Here is a 20,901-nt window from a genome sequence, read left to right on the forward strand (position 1 = left end):
CTTACACGAACGTAAGAAGTTGTCAGTAGGTCGGGTGTCCAAGCCCAGGAAGTCGAAGTCTGCGGGGCTTTCGACGGATGATTAGAGGGGTGACTCTCCGCGTCATCGTCGGAAGTCTCGTGGGTCTCCTTCTAGGAGTCGGTCTCGCCACTCCTCAGCCTCTTCGAGGCATTCTCGGAAGCGCCGACACCGGTCGTCTTCCAGGTCCTCTTCGGAGGACTCTGCCCGGCACGTCGCTTACCCCACCAGCCGTGCGACGCCGGAGGAATGGGCTTCCTTCGGGAAGAAAATGCTGGCGAGTCGCAGGGTACTAAGCCGTCCGCGCCCCCGAGTGGGGTCGGTCGTGAGAGGTCGAGATCATCAACGAGTCACGGGAGAGGTCCTGTTCGGACAAGGAGACTCGTTCTCGACGTACCCGTTCCAGGTCCCGGTCCTCGACGCGTTCGAGACTGCATGCACCTGTGAGGTCTTCGAGGAAGACATCGACGTCTGAGGCGTCGAGGGCGTCCACAGGCTTTCTCGAGGCTCCGGCTCCGAGGAAGTCGTCGAAGCCGTCGACGCTCAGGTCGTCGAGGGACACGCTCGGGGCTCCGGCTTCGAGGGCTGTGTCGACGCCGCCGATGCTGGAGGCGCTGCATCTGACGTCGACGCCGATTTCCTCGACGCAATCCTCTCGACGCCGGCGCCGATTCGCTCGACGCCATCGACGCCTTTCGTGTCGGAGGTACCCCGTGGCACGGGAGAACCCCCTAGGAAGGTTCTGGTTAAGAGCAAGCACTCTCGGGTGCCTTCTTTTCGCCACCTGGACTATATTTCAGAGGCGGATGAGGATTCTGATGGCCTGGTTCCTAGTCAGGTTCCAGATGAAATTGTCTCGGGCCATAGTCAGTTTGACGATTTGAGACAGTCACTGCATGATGCCAGTGGACTGGACACCTCTCCGGAGGTGGAGTTTTGTAGGCCTGGCCTGGCTCTCATGCCGATTCCTCGTACCGGCACCTTATGGCTAGGGTTTGAGTACTTGGGATGGTCTGCTCCCCCAGGGGAGTTTGTGCAGGATGATCTGACGGACATCCTTGATGTTGTTCCCTTAACTGATCCGGTACTGCCGTTCCATATGGCTTTACAGAGAATGGTGGCGGCGGCTTGGACTGCTCCGGGGAGTCTCCCGGCGGTGGGCAGATCCTTGTCGCGAAAATACCGTCCAGCCAGTAGCGACCCCTGCTACTTGACCAGGCACCCCACTCCGGAGAGTTTGGTGGTGCAGGCGGCCACGGCCCCGGCAGAGCAGGCATCGCACCCTACCATCCCTCCTGATAGGGACGACAAACGTTTTGATGGCTGGGCGAAGAAAGTGTTTTCTTCTGGTGGTATGGCGCTTCAGGCGGCCAACTCCATGACCCATCATGGACTTGCGCGGTTTGAACAAACTCCTCAGGAAGGACAAGTTCAAGATGGTTACTCTCTCTCAAGTCCTCCAGGCCCTTCAGCTTCAGGACTGGTTGGTGTCACTCGACCTCAAGGATGCTTACTTCCATGTGCCGATCCATCCCAAGCACAAGAAGTACCCGAGGTTCGCGGTTGGCGACTCGCACTTTCAGTTTCGGGTCCTGCCGTTCGGATTGACCTCCGCCCCGAGGGTTTTCACCAAGCTCATGGTGGTGGTGGCAGCGCATCTCAGGCAAGGGGGGATTCACGTCTACCCCTACCTGGACGATTGGTTGATCAGGGGGAGCTCTCCCGAGCAAGTCCTGGATCATCTGTCCGTCACCTGCCACTCCCTTCACAGGGTGGGCTTCTCCCTCAATTTGAAGAAGTCCCATTTGACGCCAAGACAGCGGCTCCAGTACACCAGTGCTCGACACTTCCCTGGGGCAGTGTTTTCCTCCCAAGGTGAGGGCTCTTCACGTTCAGCAGATGGTGCACAAGTTTCAGCATGCCCAGACGCTCCCAGCGTTCGAGTTCTTGAGGTTGCTCGGCCTCATGGCATCCTGCATTCTTCTGGTGCCAGAGGCTCGCCTGCGGATGAGATCTTTGCAGTGGGCGCTCAAGATGCAATGGTCGCAGTCCTCCGGCAGGATGTCGGACCCGGTTCAGGTGCCGCCCTCAGTCGCCCGGGACCTTCTGTGGTGGGCCGTCGAAGGCAACTTGATGAAGGGGGCTCCATTTTGGCTTCCCTGGCCGGAGGTGACGATCGTGACGGATGCTTCCCTCACGGGTTGGGAAGCTCATGCCAACGGGCTGACAGTCAGCGGTCGTTGGTCTCCGTCGGAGTCCAGACTCCATATCAATCTGTTGGAGCTGAGGGCCGTCAGGCTAGCCCTAAAGGCTTTTCTGCCGACTGTGCGAGGAAAGAGTGTCCTGATCCTGACGGACAACACAGTGGCCATGCACTACCTCAACAAAAAGGGGGGGGCAGGGTCACTTCCTCTGTACAGGGAGGCGATGCAGCTCGAGTTCTGGGCCATCCAGCAGGAAGTTTCGATCTCGGCAGTTCATCTGGCCGGAGACGAAAACGTGACGGCGGATGCTCTGAGCAGGCAGAGCGCGATCTCTCACGAGTGGGAGTTGGCTCAGAGGATTCTCCTGGAGATCTTCGCCCTTTGGGGGACCCCTCAAGTGGATCTCTTCGCCTCCAGTGTCAACCGGAAGTGCGAAAGGTTTTGCTTGCGGGAATTTCCTCCAAAAGGAGCCTTAGGAGACACGTTCGTGGTGGAGTGGTCATTCCCGCTGCTGTACGCGTTTCCTCCAGTCCCCGTCATCCCGCAAGTGCTGCGGAAGTTACGGAAGTTCGGTTCCCGGATGATCCTCATTGCTCCGGCGTGGGCTCGGAGGATGTGGTACCCGGACCTTCTCGACTTGTCCATCTGCCCTCCGCGTTGTCTTCCCTACCGAGACGATCTGCTCTCACGGGAGGGGGGTCAGGTTCTCCATCCAGAGGTCAGATCCCTCAACCTTCACGCTTGGCTTCTGAAAGGTTGAGGTATAGGGATTGGGACCTCCCTGAAGACGTGATGGAGGTGTTGCTTTCGGCCCGAAGGCCAGCAACAAAGTCTCTGTACCGTTGCCGTTGGCGTAAGATCTGCGACTGGTGCAGAGTTCAGAATGTGGATCCTTTTGCATGTGACATCCCCATGGTTCTGTCCTTTTTACTTTCTTTGGCCCACAGGGGCTTGCAAGTGGGTACCATTGAAGGTTACCTGGCGGCGCTGTCCATCTTTAAGCGCTCGTCTGAAGAGTGTTCTTACTTTAAAATCCCTTTAATTTCACAGTTTCTGAAAGGGCTCACTAATGTGTTCCCTCAGTCACCTTTCCTGGTGCCCGGTTGGGATTTAAACCTTGTTCTTAAGTTTCTTATGGGTGCTCCGTTTGAGCCTTTACATTCTTGCCCTTTGAGGCTGTTAACTCTGAAAACTGTGTTTTTAGTTGCGGTTACTTCCGCTCGCAGAGTGAGTGAGTTACAGGCACTTTCAGTTAAGCCACCCTTCACTGTATTTCACAAGGACAGGGTTGTCCTTAGAGTTCATCCTTCTTTTCTTCCGAAGGTAGTCATGGAATTTCATTTGGCCCTGAAGGTTGTTCTTCCGGCATTCTATCCTCCTCTGCATCCTGGTAAGGAAGAGGAGAGGCTCCATAGGCTTGATCCTAGGAGAGCTTTAAGCTTTTATGTTTCACGTATGTCCCGGGTCAGAGTGGACAATCAACTCTTTATTGGTTACGCTGGAAAGCGTTTGGGGCAAGCTGTGACGAAACAGACTTTGTCTTGCTGGATTATTTTGGCCATCTCCGAGTGCTACCGCTTGGCGGGTAAGGACCCACCGGCTGGCTTGCGGGCCCATTCTACCAGGGGTATGGCTGCGTCTACTGCCCTGCAGAGGGGTGTTCCTATTCCCAACATCTGTGATGCAGCCACCTGGGCTTCAGTACATACATTTGTACGTCACTATTCCCTCGATTCCATCCGAGCACAGGATCTGGCCTTTGGCAAGGCGGTCCTTTGCTCTATTTGATTGGCTATTCTAAATTTTGATTCTAAATTCTTTCCCTCCTCCTTGCTCTGGTACTGCTTTGGGAGTCTGTCATAGATATGGAATACGTCGGAGGACCCAATCCCCTCGAAGAACAAGTTACTTTCTTACCTGGTAACGTTCTTTCGATGGGATGGTCTGACGACTTATTCCATATCGCTCCCGCCCTGCCTTCCCCGCTGCAGAATTTCTTATGCGATTGCAGCTTACGTTCCGCAAGGCTTTGTGTCTGACTGGCAGTTGACTAGTGTCACACGTTTTGGGGGAAAAAACTACAACTGAGGCTACGGGCGTCGTGCGTCCTACTTATCACATCGGATGACGTCGGAGGAGGCCCTCGACGATGGCGCATCGACGTCATGGACGCAGACGCCGAAAAAAGTTTCCGAAGCAGCACAGCTGTGGTGATTACATGTCATAGATATGGAATACGTCATCGGACCATCCCATCGAAAGAACGTTACCAGGTAAGAAAGTAACTTGTTCTTCTGATGGTTGTATCTGCTTAGATTCACATGCGTCCACCCTTCCTCCCCGCTCGGATGGAAGGAACATAGACATCCTTTATCTATCATTCTCTTTTCTATACTCGCTCATGTCTAATAGGCTCCCTCAGGGCAGAAAAAATGCAAACAGAGGGACCTCGACGCATGAGGAATTGTGGGTACAATGCACGTCACTATAGGGATAGTGTTACAGACACGCCTTGTCGACATCCCTTTTTCAACTACCAGAACAAAATGCAATACTCCGCAGTGACCGCTGGATGTCGGACTATGCACAGCATGTGAATCTAAGCAGATACAACCATCAGAAATGCTTTTACGGCAAATAATGCATTGTCATGCTATAGAAAGTCCTGGAAGGAGATTATGCCAGGCAAAGCCAAGTGTGTAAATTGCATAGAGAAAGTCCTGGCATGAGAAAATACCAGGCAAAGCAAAGTGTGTGCAGTGGTCTACAATGAATGTGGAAAGGATCCTGGCAGGAGAGTATACCAGGTGTTGTTTTGTGACTCAGAAGGAACCTCAAGGAAGAATCATGCCCTTTTGGATTTTTGAATTATTTTGAATGTGAAAAGGAGCTGGGGAAGGGAGACCTTTCCCCTGGAATTAATTTCAAAGACGAGAGGAGGGGAGTTATCTTTTTGGACTTTAAGGAACTTGGTCATTCTTTTGAACTTTTATTTTGGCGGAGAGAAACCTGGAAAAGGGAGTAATTCCCTGGAACTGTGAATTCAGTTTTCTTGGATTCATACCTTTTTGTTGAACTTGAATATTTGTGCACTTTTCAAACCAGAAACATCACCCTTAGCAGTTTACGATACGTTTAGAGCGTGAGGGTTTCAGACACAGGATATTTTTGCTTTGGACATCTTTTGGTTGAGGTAGGGAAATAATTCCTAGGTTAGGGCCACTAAGGCATTCCCCAACCCCTTTATTATTTAGTAAATGTTTATGGCAAACACCATGAGTCTTCTGTGTCCGCATCTCATTCCTGGCTCTTCACAACTTTTTGACTTTCTTTTATAGAATAGGGACCAAGGTGGTAGACTTGGGGAAAGATTATTTTGGAATTGACAAAAATAAAAAACTATGCTTCTTTGTCAGAGTCCTAATTCTGACCTGCCACAGACAAGGGGGAGCATGCACAAGTGTTTTTGCTGTTGGAAGATTCAGTTTTAAAAAACTGGTCACTGTGTTTTGGCTTGTTTCTAGGTGGTATGCATCAGCAGGCGTGTGGGTGCTTGTGTTTGTATGGGAGGCCTTGTGTGCCTGTAGAGTAGGGTGCATTAACTGTTTAGCGATTGTGTTAGTTATTGGCAGAGGTGTTCATTTTTGATGATTGGTGACAATGTGGGTGTGGCTTGTTGTTGCAGTGTGAGAATGTCGATGGTCAGTTTGTGGTGTGTTTTCAGTATTATGGAGAGTTGTAGTAGGGTTAGTAGGGGATAAGGGGGCGGTCCTCGTACCAGGGTAAAGGTTTGAATTATTGTTGCATTGGTTGAGTAAACTGAAACCCATTGTGTGGTGCTTACGTATGTTGGGCCTCTTTCACTGGTAGGTCAATCCACTTGGGGCACTTGACCCAGGAATCCCGGGCCAAGACCTGGTACTTTGTGCTGTACCTCTTTGCATTACAGCTGCATGTTTCCTTTTGACCATGGACCGGCGAGTTAGGTTATCAAATTAAAGAGCCATGTTGTTAGTGTTTTCCTGAAGGTCAGGTGTCGCTCAATTGTGAGTGTATTCCCTCTGGGAATGGAGTTCCAGAATCTTGTTTAGATGTTTGAAAAGTCTTATCTGCCATATTTCATTTTTCAATATTGTATGGTTTCAGGACATGTCATTGCTAGACCTGTTCTTATTGGTCTGCAGAAAGGAGATATTTTTCTTGCAGGAATTCTGACCCTTGGCCGTGAATTGCTTCGAGAACAATTCAAAGTGTTTTGAAATCGATCCTTTTCTTGACTGGTAGCCAGTGAAGGGATCTTGGTGATGGTGTGATTTGATCTCTCTTGCTTAGTCTTGCTGCTGCATTCTGGATCCGTTGCAGGTTTTTGGTGTGGTAGCCAAGCATTCCAAGGTAGATACTGATGGAGTAGTCTAGTCGTAGGTAGAAGCATTTATTTACTATTGCGTTGAGTTTTGTGGTTACCGTCTTACGTTGCTGTCCAACACAATTGCATGATTTTTAACTGCTTTGCATGCTTCGGGTCGGGTTCCCATTCAGAATGCTGCAGTATATCTGGTTGTATAGAGAAATTGTTAGGCGTGATCATGATTTCAGTTCTGTACATGTTGGATGAACAGCAGCCTTAAACTCAAGTGTTGATTTGTGAGAGGCGTTGGATGAGGGTTTGGTACATGTCCTCGCTGGTATTGATTCTGTAGATGATTTGAGTATCATCTGCATAGTTGATGCATGTGATTGTGTCCCTTGTTGAAATTCATGAGTGCAGTTACTTAAATATTGAAGCACAGTGGTTAGAGGGATGAGCCTTGTGGAACCCCACCGTGAGTGTGTGATGTTGAGCTGAAGGGCAGTAGTTGGGTGGTTTTCATTCTCTTTCAGGAAGGGTGCCATTCACTGTAATGCTTCGTTGCTGATCCCTGCTTCTTGGAATCTTTTAATGAGGGTTATATGGTTGGCTCTTTTGAAATCCGTGAACGGGTCTAATAGTATCGGAACAGAAATTATGTTGGTGTCAAAGTTCATTTTTAGGTTGTCCCAGATGAGAGAAGAGATGATTCAGTTCCTCCCATAGGCCTCAAGCCAACTTGTGCCTGGTCCAGTAGGTGATTGGTTTCCAGATGTGCCAGAATTGGTACACTTGTATAGGTTTCTAGCAGCTTTGATGGGGTTTTCGGTGTTCCTGAGGGATCTTTGAAAAGTGGTTTAACATAGGCAGCTTTGAAACTCCTAGGTGCTGTTCCTGTTTCTAGCGAATGGTTCATGACATTGCAAAGAATTTTGCATGTGTCTCTTGCTGAGGATGCTCTTGTACATATTTGGTGGTAAAGCATCTACTAGCGATTCAGCTTTATTGCCTACTTTAACTAGTTTAGTGAAGTCTTCTGTTGAGATTGGTGTGAAGTAATTTGGTTTTGTGGTTGCGTCTGGGGTTGAGCTGTGGGTGATATTGTTGCTTATGTCCTTGGGCATAGTGTTGATGACTTGTTGGTTGTTTGACTTTGTTTTTAAAGTGGTTTACAAGGCCATCGGATGGAGTGGGGATGTTATTGCAAGATGTCTGGTTTTGTATCTTATTTATGATGATCATCGTTCTGTGCGTTGCTTGCTTTTGAGATGCGATTCATATATTGAAGTTTCTTTGCTTTTACTATTCCTCCTTTATAGAGGCATAACTGTCTTTGTAATGTTATTTATTTATTTATTTATTTTGTGGTGTTGGTTGTAATGTTTCCTACACGCTTTTTTGAGTTTCTGGTTTATTTTCTTCAGGGCTCTGAGATGGGACGTAAACCATCTGGCAGCCATTTTATTTTGTGACGCGTCAAAGAGTTTCTCGAGTGCTACAGCATAGAGCTTCTGTGATCTATTTTTGGAGTGTCAATTCTTTCTTCTGGTAGTTCATCAGGAGTTGCAGCAGTTGGTTGAATATTTGTGGCGATTTGCTCCAATCTGTTTGATGGGGGCATCAAAACGTTTGGCAAATGTGTATATTCTGCCCTGTTCGTAGCCCAAACGATCACGTTTTAATTTCTGTTTTCTGATTCAAATTTCCCCCTTCATGTCTCAAGATTTTCTTCCACTCTTGATATTCGTTTTTTACCTTCATCTCCATCTTCAGACGAGAAGAGTTGTTCTTCCATTTCTTCTGTGTCCTTGAGGAGCTTGAACCTGTCAAGTTTGGCATACTTGATGAGGCTTTCAATCATTTTAGAGGAACATTGATTGGTGTGTTGTGTCCATTCCTCTATGAGCCTGGGATCTAGATCTTCCAATGTGGGGATCGTTAGAATTCGTAATCCTCTAGGAATACGCTGGCCCAGTAGTTATGGTTACGTTGCTCAGCTCCTAGGAAGAATATATATATATATAAAAATCTGGCTAGCAAAGTATAAAAGGTGCCCACCTTTAAGTCCAACAATGCATAATGAAATATTACAAAGAAAACAAAATCCAAACATGAGACATGCGTTTTAATGGCACATGTGTCCTTGAGGGTAAGTGTTGGCATTGGAAACATGACCACCTGGTGTGAAATCCTAGTAGCTGAACACTTGAGCAAGCAAACTATTTTTTAATGCTGGCTTCAAACATAGAACCGGGGTTGCGTCTACTTGTTGAAAAAAGTGGGTGGACACTGTCCACTCACATGTATCGACTTGTGCCCTGAAAATCAGTACAGGGCCAGAACCAGAGAAAACATCCCCTCCAGTGTCCAAGATGACAACCTCTCTCGTCACATCCTTGGTAAATCATGACTCACTTGCATGCTTCATATAAAATGTGAGGAAAATGTTACATTCTACTTCAACGCTTTTTGGCATGGTAAATATAAATAAACATGTGACAATAAGGTAAATAGCTAAAGGTTTTGTGCAATATGTTTAATTGTGCTGGTGGAAAGCACAGATTTTAGGCAGCTAACTGCTGATTTGCATCTCCTTTCAAAATAAAAATGCACCGTTCCAGTTCTTAACACAACAATGGTCTCTTAAATAGTCCATCAATAGTAAATTGCACCCAGTTTAAACGCTGTGCTTTAAGAAAGTGACGAGCAGTTCTTATGAGCGCCCCAACCCCCGCACCTATTGGGCCGATGGGAGGGAGGGGTGTTTGTTTCTACAGAGTTGCAGCAGGAGGTTGACGGGTGACAAGTTGCCTCACCCGAGAAACAAAAGGGAGCCAAACCTGGGAACAGCCACTTTTGAAAGATATTTCGGCACGCTTCCCCTTCATCATGCAGGCTACAGCGTGTGCCGCACGTGAGCTCGGGGACTCTTGAGCACACGGGCCGCGCAGCAGCCTGCAAGAGGGCGTTGACGGCACCCTTCGTGTGGGGCCCTAGCAGGCGCGGGGCCAAATGCCACCGCACACGCCTTGCGCTGGCATTGATCATTACATTAAAAAAGTACTTATTTGGGGTTACTTATCATAGGGCATGAGGTTGACTGGGGACAAACCTGGTGTGTACCTCCTGTGATAGTTCACCTTGGTGAACGTGTGGTATTATGGCTAAGTGTGCCTGAGCAGATTGCTATGATTAATTACACAAAGTTATCTCCAAATGCTATATTGTCCCCCCATTTCTACAACAGTGACCCGGGAGACTAGGTCATATGTCTTTGGTCATTTTCCTTTTTGCAGCTTTCCCTCCTTTGTCAATGGAAATTCTAGCATATCTGTCTGGTTTTGTACTCTGGCTGCTTTTGCAGTGATTGAGGCTTTTTTAGGCTACCTTACAGCCTCAACTCTTGTCTTGGGGGCACTGGGCAGTTTCTACACTTTTTTTCCCCTTGTATATTTTCCTTTGTTTTTCCTTTGTAACACAAGCTACCGTCAGTGGGGGTGGGGGGGGGGGGCGGCAGGGGGAGGGTTATAGGGAAACTGTGTCCCTTTTTCTATGTGTCTGCCAACATTTTCCATGCCTCTTTAATGTGGCTAGGATAGGCTTGTGGCAGTGAACGCTCATACAACTTTTTACGCTACTTTACTGTGCACCACCTTTTTTTACCGAGATGATGCCATTTTTAAAACTATACACAATGGCTGATTCCAATGCTTTAAGACCTTTTCTTTTGCCATCGTGCTTTTGTCCATTTTCCTGCCCTTTCAGGCTGCAAACTCGCAAATAAGGGCATTCACTTTTTCTGGACCCAGCCTTGGTTTCGTGGTCTTTTTGTGTTCCTGGAACTAGATGAAGCGTATTGGGACTGTCTGGTCTCAATCCACATTCCTCCCAGGGTATGTCATCGTTGTTTGCTAGGCAGATGTAGGGTAGCTGGCTAGCAATGATTGGACGGTCACTTCCTGTTTAAATGGGGCAGATCCTTCCCATTGGTAGACTGGGGTGGCACCCAGTCCGAAGTTTGGATACTAGATGAGTCTAGAGCTCTTCTACAGGTCGCCAATTGGAACCTAGATTCTCAAGAGCGACAAGATCACTGATACGGAACTAGAACCCCACTTATTGCCGAATCATCCATCTAAGAAATGAATATCAGGAGCCAAATGAAAACTCCAAAGATTATCGTGCCGAACCATGGCAGCATGATTAGTTGCTCGACATAATTTTGCATATATAGAGCTCGTGCTAATGATCCTGATTGGGCCAACATTTAATGTATTCTGAACACGGAATTCTCTAGCAAGACTATTTTGATACTATAGCGATCAGTACAGGATCTTCTTTCAATTGAAGATGTATTAATGAAGGTATAACCAAAGCTCTGAACTGATCTGCCAACACGGACAGAACTTAAGCAATGCACTTCTGCAGCAACACTGGGCAGAACTCAGATTTGCTATTCTAGCCTTGACAAAGCAGGTTTGTTGATGTTCATACACAATTATTAATACTTTATCTTTTTCTCCCAATTGAAAAGGTTTTGCTCTAATCTACATTTATATAGGGTTGTAGAAATGTCATATTTATGATTAGGGTGCTAAACATAAGGCATGCTGTGTGCATTTAATTCTTGATGGCATAGGGTGTTTTAGCATGGACACTTTCTTTGTAGCAGCGCGCCTATAATCTTTATATACGTTTTAGATTATCATTGCATTGATATATTCACAATTCAGGCACAGAAATAAAAACTGTCAACACAACGGTAGTTCTAAAATCTGTTTGACTTTGCCACTTCCTTTCAGGATGCCAGGAAAGGGTTTGGGATGGCTATTTCTGGAGGAAGAGATAACCCACACTTTACAAATGGTGAAAATTCCATTGTCATTTCTGAAGTTCTCATGGGTGGTCCAGCAGAAGGATTACTTCAGTAAGTGCTTATGATCTTTGGTACAATTTACCCATGTTTGGTCGGAACTTGTTCTGTTGTAATTCATAATTGTATGAGTTGAAGCCATCTATTACCGAATGAATTCATAGGGGAAGACAACTACGTAGCCTTTCTTTTTCTTAATGTTCTATTTCTTTTTCATTTTGATCTTGGACTCTAGGCTCAGACAGTTAACGTAAACTGAGACCGCAGTAGTTTCCAACTAGAATTCATGGGTGCAAGGTTTGGTGGTGGTGATGAGAGCCTATGTGATATCAAAGAATCATTGCAACACGAAGTTTCTGTTGGAACCCTAATAGGCATTTATTTATTTATTTAACACATGGAACTTATCATAACATCTTATGCAAGGTTTCTGATGTGATTGTTGTTTTCTTTGACTGGGGACTGAACCCCAGTCTATCAAGCCCATTCTTAAGAAAACCACTAGCGCCTGTAAGACCAGTTCAAGAAGCTGTGACCATTGTTTCCAGCAGAAACCTGGCACCCCCGTTCCCACAGGGCTTCAGGGGCAGTTTAAAAAAAGCTGGGTGATAACAAGCCCCTTGCGTGCCCCTCCGTGCATGACAAACCCAGAGAAAAGTATAGAAGATCTTGGCAATATTGGATGACACGCCCCACAGTGCACTGGGCCCACAAGCCCATCACCCGTTCCGATTATTACTTTTACGAACCTCACCAGACTATCAATCAGCAACCTCATTCCTTAGTTGGACCGATGACTCCGTTCCGGGTTGAACAGCACCCTCTTCTTTATAATGTCCCATGCAGCATGTTCCTATTATGGCCTACCCTGCTGATGAAATGTAATAGTTCAGTGTTTAGATTGCAAATTCATTGAAAACGCTGATACACATTTCTGTTCTCCAAAAGTCTCCTTGAATCTGTGATGACCACGTCCACTTAAAGAGCAACATCACTTTTAGTCTTTTCTTTCCCAGGCAGACTACATTGTTACCACCCAAATGCATAAACACCAAATCCGGCCTGGCAACGTTGTCTCAAAATAGAGCCACAGGCACTGCCCCGTTTAGCTTTTCCAGATTCATTCTGCTTATGCAAAACCAGTATGACACCTGTTTGTTTGCGTCCATGTTCCTGAGTCTGACGTGCCCGCTTTGTTTCCAGTGTGCCAGTTAAAGGAATGCCCCTAACCAACATTGTGGGCATTGTATTGCATACTTCAGAGGTCAGAGTAACTGGCAATAAACCTAGCCAGTGGTAGCCATTTTTTCAAGTGAAGGGACATTAATATTTTCCCATGAATTTGTGTGAGCGAGGACGCCATAATAAACATTAATGGGGGTGTTGGAGGTGTGAGGGGAGAGGGTCTCCCACCCAAGAATATTTTAAATGATTGGTTGCAATTGGTCAATTTTACAGCACATTTTTTGCATTGAACAGGTAAACAACCATACATTTTACAATCCGCTTCGTAGGAGAACATACAAATGTCCAATAGATACCAGGTCACCACAACACACAGGCACATTTTACAACACATTTTCATGTCATCTCTGCCCACAATACATACCAAAGCTTCCAGTGTAAAGCACTTTCATGATAGTGCCCACAGTATGTCATAATTGCCACTGTAAAATACTTTCATGAGGCTGGTATCAACACAAACTATGATCATTGCAACTTTAAAACACTTTCAAGATGCCATTAGCTAAACTTTATCATCATTCACATGGTTAATGACTTTCATGACACTGGTGCCAATATGTCAGCATTGCCCTTGTAAAAGGCATTTAGGATGCTGGTATCCAACAGTACTCAAACATGTTCATGATGGCTGTTCTCTTATGCCTGTCAACAATATTTGCCAGCAATCCATTGTAAAACACGTTTTCATGCTGCCTGTGCTCAAGGCGATCATGCCTTGTCAACACAATATTCCAGCACTACACCACTTTCGTGCTGCCAGCCCAGTGCCCAATATATGCAGATTCTGTCCCATAGAACACATTTTCACACTAGCTATTCCGAAAGGTTTGTAATGCCTCTCATAACGGTATTTGCCAGTGTTGCCCTGTAAAACATTTCCATGAATCCATTGCCTCATATAAGCCAAGGTGGCGCATTTGCCAATCAGTAAATGTCAGCATTGCAACACTAAACGTTTCAGCACGAAACAAATGTTGGTAGCATTCCCGTATCAAAAACACATTTTCCTGGTGCCTGTCTTCCTGCTGACAAGCTCACACACCCACGCACTGTGGTGAATCGTGTTGCTGCGATCCCCAGAAGAGACTTACCTAGGGCTGCCTTATTGTGGTAGCAGCACTTCCCGCTGGAGCGGAATTGCGGCAGCAGTGGTGCAGCTCACGACACACGGAGGAACAAAGGGGGTATTCATTACTCAGCATGCCTGTGCTGGAACACTGCGAGCCGGGGTGGTGGCGTGCACTGATCTGAGGTATGGAAGTGGATGAGGGATGTCAGAAAGACACATCAGGAACTCGGAGGATAGGCTCTAGCCTTCTCCTTCGACAGCACAAGGACAAGTCCCAGATTTATGGAACACCATAGAACCCATGTGAGGACCCGGTTTCAAATCCCCATAGAGGAACCTGGGGAAATGCAAGGGGTACTCAAATTAATAAAATAACTTGAGCCCCAAGGACCAGACAAATATTTAAAAGGAACCGTGGATAAAACAAGAATACATAAAAGCAAATAAATAAAGTGACAATAGAACTGAACTAATAGAAGCTGAACTGGCCAATAGAAAGAGCACCTAACCCAGGAGGACCGAGTAGAAACACCAAGCCAGTCAATCGTGTAAACAGGGATTTCCTCCAATTAGCAGCCAACAGGATGAGGAGTCGTCTGGCTATAAAAGCAGAGCCAGCTCACTCCGAACTGGTCTCCGTCAAGCAGGGCAACATTATCTCTGGCAGCACCCCACTACACTCAAAACCAGGGGAGTGGCTAGGTCTGGAAAAGACCCGGGGCTAAGCTGATGTCGGAACTGTTGGGACTGGGGGCTAGCTAATCTTTTGGCTGTAGCTCCTGAGATTCTATCCGGGGCTACAACCAAAAGATCAGGGGCTATACCCCCCTTAGCCCCCCCCTAGCAACGCCCCTGCTCAAAACTCTAAAGACATATACAATTACTATCTGTGCAACTCTAACAATGTATGGAAACGTGACGCCTTGCAATAGATCCGGGCTTGCCGCAATGTACTGCATGGTCTATGCAGCAAAAAGTCAAGTCTTGGCATAATTTGAGAACTCAGGAAAAATGTAGTCAAACAGGGAAAAGGAAAAGATGCTCACAAAGGAAGGTTAACACATAGCCGTATTGAGATGGATTTCATATCCTGTCCCAAAGAGAGAACTTTGCAGATAACGGTTCATTGCCACTGCCAGTGTCCTACGACCCATTGTGACTGCCGACGTGCTCTGCACATCCCTCCATCCCAACAGGCATCCTTTGTGCTGTGAGGCACGGGGGCAACCGCATCTCCATTGTGTTTTGATTTTACCCGCCCAGCCCACCTATCGGCTTCACATATGCTTGTCTTCATGCTCGCAAAAGGGCTGGAGCTCTTACTTGCTTGCCCTCTCTAACTGGCACCTTTGCAAACATAACCTCATCCCATTGCCTCTGGCTTTCATCTAAACTACCACTTAATTTCTCTCATCTTTGCTCTCACATCCTCACACTCGCTTGTACCCTCCCACTTTCTCACTCTTGATCACACCCTTCAAGGCACCCTCTCTCGCTGGCATTCTTCTTTGCCCCTGCCATCATTCCCTGTTCCCGCCCCCCTTTATCCCTTTTCAGAACTTCCTTTTGACCTTTGCGCTCTGTTTGCTTCCTGATGGCAGTAAATGAAAACTGCATTGAACAACGGTGATTGCCAAAACTAGTGGCTTTGCCTTGGTTTGTTGTTGGTGGTGCGCAGTTTAGTGTATTCATAACATTTGTAACAAGCAGCTGCATGCCTGCATCAAACGACTTAGAGAATGTCAAGTCCAATGTCAAGTTTTTGGATGCCAGGTCTGTCCTGGCTTTTTGACTCACCTGACTTTGCATGCTGTACTGGTAGACCTGCCTTTAGAGTGGGAAAACTGCAAAGACAGTATAAAAATACAGAATGGCTTTATATAGTAATCCAGTAGTTCCAGAACATCTAAAGCCTGACGAGGGACAACTTGGGTGCTTTGTTTCTGCAATTTCTTTTTAAAAGTATGTACACGAGTAACACTGTGGGGTGCGGGGAGGGTTGGGTGGGAGGGGGGGTTCTTTACTCCTTGCTCCCAAACTATTGGAAACATTGGGATGTTTGGGACTGACCGCTTCCATAGTAGAGAACATTTCACTCTACAGGATGAAAAGGGGAAGTGCACAGTGGTAAGAATGTCTGTTCAGCCAGAAATTAGGGTGTGGTGGAAAGAGGGTGTCTAAATAAATGGAGACTGAAAAGGGAAAGATTTCATGGGAGAATAAAGGACTAGCAAAAGAGAAACTGCAGACGATACCTATTATTATTATTATTATTATTATTATTATTAGGAATAAACGGCAGGGAAGACACACCCCAGTGCCACTTTATGACTATTATACAAACTGAGAAGTCATGGAAGATGACCTAATGGGGCACATACTCGGAAGGGGAGAGACATTTTGCATGAAAGACCTGCCACATTAAGTACTCATGAGGGAATCACTATCTTGCGCTACCATAATTTTCTTGGTTTTGGTAAAGTGCTATAGAGAGAGCCTCACTCATACATGGTTCAGCACACTGTAGTGTTGCACCGTATGCACATATATTAACCATATGCATATAACTTGCACTGAGCAAGTCTATTTGGTCACTCAATATGAAATTGCACTTATCAGATTCCTACATGGGATTAATTTAATTGAATTGAACAGGACGCAAATATAAGTATTCAAATTATTTTGGCTCTGTTTTTTGGAGTTTTTAGGAGAATTTGTAAATCTGTGAAATGTTATCCTTTTTTTTAACATTTAATGCATTTGAGTGATGTATGTATAATGTATGAATTAAAATGAATGTTTATTTTATTAATTTTTGTCTCTTCTATTGATTGTGTGAAAAATCTTTTGTAAACTGTGTATCACACTTAAATAAAAAAGGAAATGATAAAGCACAACGTTTAATGTCACGTGGATGTACACTTACACAGTGTACTCTTTGGCATCTGTGCTTCAAAAGCAATCATTTTCTACAGAAATTCCGTGGCACCCTGGGAGATGCCATCCACCAATAAGAATGCTCGGAACGCGGGCTGTATTCACCAAGGAAATCCAGCGTTCCGAGCATTCTCATTGGTGTCAGGTGCTTCCCTTCCCTGCTCCCCTTTTACCATTTAGCACCAGTGTAGTTTCCCTACACAGGTGCTAATGGTGTCCTTTTTTCCAAAAGGAAAAGAAAAAGAAAAACGTACCTGTGTGGTGCATCCAGGCTCCAGCAGTACTGCTCTTTGGGAAGTCCGTTGTCCATGTTGATGACTTCACTGTCATCAACATGAAAAATTGACTTCCCTGACAGCACTGCCAGAGTCGATTTGCAATATACACGCAAGTTTACATTTTTTGTGTTTTTATTTTATTAAAACACCATTAGCCCCCTTGTAGGGAAAATGCACGGGTGCTAATGGCGATATTAACCTCGGCGGTGGGATGACCCTGTCAGTAACGGCACTGTCGCCCTGGTTAAGGGACCCTCGCTTTGCTTGGGCCCTTAACTTGGGCGGCGGGCCGTAACCGACAGTCAGCCCACCGCCTCAGTTAATATCGCCTCAATGAAGGTTCCAATATTTCAAAGATACACCAAAGAAAATAGAATGTTCTTTCTCTTCTGTGCATAAGAATGAACCTCGGAATTATCTTCTCCACAAGGCAACAAGAATCGGGATGTTTTGCCACAACTGAATGCTTTCAAAGAAATGTAGCTCCTCCACAGCAGGATTATACAGTTCTTTCTTCTGCACCATAAATGATATAACAATGATTGTCAGGACCACAGTTCAGCACGTCATTAACTGCTATTGAACGAGATTAACCAATCAAACTGCACCAAACATTGGAATTTTTATGCACATTTGTACATATTTTAATTTGAAACATAAACAGCCTGACAAGTGTTTCGAGACTTGGCTCTTCTTCTGAGACAATTACACATCTCTGAATTGTTGAAATTGGAGGTATTTAGTTCTTGCACAATCAATTTTACTGCCTTCTTTGCCTCCCGCTGTTGCGACGTAATTTGTTGCAACTTCATTCTTTCTGCGTTCTGCTGAGTTTCTGGGAGAGCATAAAAGCAAATCTTCAACTGTTACCTGGTCTACTCCCATGCCAGGCCTACTACTTTAAAGGTTTACCATCCGATTATACTTCCCTGCCTGAACAGCTCTGCACAAACAAAACGTGCTTCAGAGGTAACCTTCAACTTGAACAACTTTACAATGTTCCTTGTTTTAGCAGCATTAAACTTCTGTCCGATTTCGCTACTTAATGTAGATTCCAAGATATTCACAAGGGTTTTAATTAATAGATTGGATTGATCTATTAAATCACTCATTTATCCAAAGTGGTATTTATGAGGCAGAGATATGGATACAATGACATTAGAACAATGATGGACATCATGGGTCTACCAGAAGCTGAAATTGAAAATACAGAAAATTGAATACCACCAGCCTGTGGCAACTATGGCGAGTTTCCTTATTATATTTGTGCTTATATTGTTTTGCCTTTGTATGCAGCACATTGTCCCCTAATCACTGCGACTGACCAGTGTTTAGATTAATGCAAATGAAAAGAACACAAAAGACTCTTGGTGCGCTCCAGTTTAGTTATTTCTTGTTTGACATCAGTTGGTAATTAAACAAATATATCTTTTTTTCAGTTGATTATAACACATGTGTCTATACAGTTTTTGATTGCACTCCGTTCTGTATTCGTATTCATACAGTTACTGGTTTCACTTGACTCTATTATTTTCATACAGAGTAATTGCACTGTAATACTTCACAATGTTAGTTGTGCAATCTTGGGTTTCCTTTGGATTATGGTCATACACAGTATTTACTGTTATTCAACATCTGTCAATATAGCTTTGCCAACTTCTGCCAGTATATGAAGTAATTCCCTCTCACTTTATTCCCTCAACACGTGTTTCTCCGTCTTGTCAGACGGTTCTTCAGGAGGTTTTTTTTCTTTTTTTATATTGTTGTCCTGCCTGGTCTGTTCGTGTACTTTTAGGGAACAAGAAAAAGAATACCAAATGGTTTGTATTTTTCTGAGCCCTTTATATATCTGATTGTCATTTCATTCTGTGTATAAAATTGAAAAGACCAATTTCAGATCTAATATACTTACTTATATGTTTGGCTTTCCATCACAGAGTTGAAATTCGGTTACATTATAATTTCTGTTGTTGATTTGGCCCGTTGCTTAGTTTTGCTGCTACTTGTATTTGTCTGGTCTTTCTAGCCGTTGGGCATGCAAGTATAGATTTATTTTCTAAAGTAGAAGGAAAGACAAGGAGAAAAACCCAAATGTGAGGAGGCTCAGGTAATGGGTCCTATTGTATTGTGATCTCCTATTTCTAACCAATTGTACAAAAGATGGGATTCTGTTTGCTTACCGCTTTAGTTTTCTTTCTGATGGAATCTTGTAATGCCTTTCTTGGAAGTCTGATCGTGGTTGCCGATACGGATTGTCCAAGATGGCCGCTTATTTATATGCGTAATTACGTTGTGACGTAATGACGTCATTACGTGCCATTGTGTTTCCACGGCGCTTGCGCAATGACGTCACAATGTCCATTGCACGTATAATTGACAGTAGGGCTTATGTAAATTACGTACTGGGCCCAGTTTGTATTTATCAATTTAAGAATGAACGGAGAGTGTTCCTCATTATTCAATAAACAAAACTTAAGTCTATATGGGCTGTTCTCGTATCTATCCTTTGGCTTTTATGTGAAATTGATTAATATAATTAGTATAATGCAAAGTAGCATATGTGCTGCTTGTCTCTGGCGTAGCATTTATTTTTAGTATCTTGTCATTTTACTACTAGTACAAGGGGACATGTGTAATGCTATGCGCATTAATAATGTCATTTTACCAATTGCTTATTTTTGGGAATAAATATATTATATGCTCTTTATCAGTTGGCCGATGAGCACAGTCTTATGTGTTTCTTATGTCTTACGCTTTGGATGGACAGTACCTGTAACCTGTTTCTTGTTTGTGATACAGCGAAGTGTCACAGAAATGGAGTTTTGCCGCTATGTGGATGATAAAGAGTCTTAAAACATTTTTCATGCAACATATGTTACAAATATAGCATTTAGCAACATTTTAAAGATGAATGCTCTTGAGGTTCCTTTGCAGGGCATTTTTCATAACAAGTGTCCCATTTCTGTGTCAGAGTTCAAACCGATGTTACAGCAGTCTAGGTTACAGATCCAGATTGCTTCTCTCTGACGTAGCATTTTTTCTCTACTACCTCCCCTGGGTGGGGGTCGAACAATTTCAAGTCCAAAGTATCTAATTGAGGGTGCCTTGACGTTCTTTGTATATGATGTTGTTGAAGAGGAAAACATTATTGTTTAGTACGAAGTTTAACATTTAAAATTGAAAATATGTTGATCTTTTTGGATGCTGAAAAATTATTTGATCATGTGAATTGGGCCTTTTTAAATTACACGTTGCTCAAATTGGAGTTTGGCACATTCTTTCTGAATGCTGTTGACGCACTACAGTCTATCACTGCTAGAATTTGGGTGAATGACAAACTATAATCATCCTTCCCGCTATTTAGAGCTAACTCCTTTTCTTTTTAATCTAGCCACTGATAGCCTATATCAGGCAAGAGCCAGACCTTCGGGGTCTATGTGTGGGGGACAAAGAGGCTAAGGTGCTGGCCTATGTGGATGGCATGACTATACATCTGATGAACCCTGAAAAGGGGAGGCTCTTTTGAAACATCTATTTGAGGAGGCGGATCTACTTTTAGGACACACAATCAAGTATGTGGAAAACTGTGGTTTTCCCGATTTAAAGAGGCCACGTAGTGTGAAGGATTGTCTGATTTGGATTTGTCAGTGGGCGAATACAAGTGTAAAATATTTGGGGATCTACCTCATTCGTGACATGAAGAAAATTGTGGACTAAAATGTCAGCAAGTTGATAAGAGGTGCTTCTAAAGCATATCCGCAACGGGAGCGTATGACCGTCAATGTTTGGGCAAAAGTGAATGCTGTTAAAATGATGCTTTTGCCCAAAGTATTTCACGTTATACAGGCCCTCCCTTTCCAAGAAGGTGCTTAAGCAGATAGATAACGTTTTTCAGGAATTCTTTTGGGGCACGGGGAAGAGGCCAAAGA

At 44.9% G+C, this 20,901-nt stretch overlaps 1 protein-coding gene across 2 annotated transcripts in view; it reads left to right on the forward strand.

Annotated features, from left to right (window-relative positions):
* Positions 1-20,901, forward strand: part of LOC138510252 (tight junction protein ZO-2-like) — a 515,365-nt gene that overhangs the window by 235,368 nt on the left and 259,096 nt on the right. For both annotated transcript variants that reach the window (XM_069625772.1, XM_069625771.1), the window contains exon 3: positions 11,373-11,497. In XM_069625772.1, coding sequence (XP_069481873.1) covers positions 11,373-11,497 — 125 coding nt within the window. The remainder of the gene's footprint in view (positions 1-11,372; positions 11,498-20,901) is intronic.

The sequence above is a fragment of the Ambystoma mexicanum genome, chromosome 6p, assembly GCF_040938575.1.
Source record: "Ambystoma mexicanum isolate Mex_15411 chromosome 6p, UKY_AmexF1_1, whole genome shotgun sequence".
Taxonomy (NCBI): Eukaryota; Metazoa; Chordata; class Amphibia; order Caudata; family Ambystomatidae; genus Ambystoma; species Ambystoma mexicanum.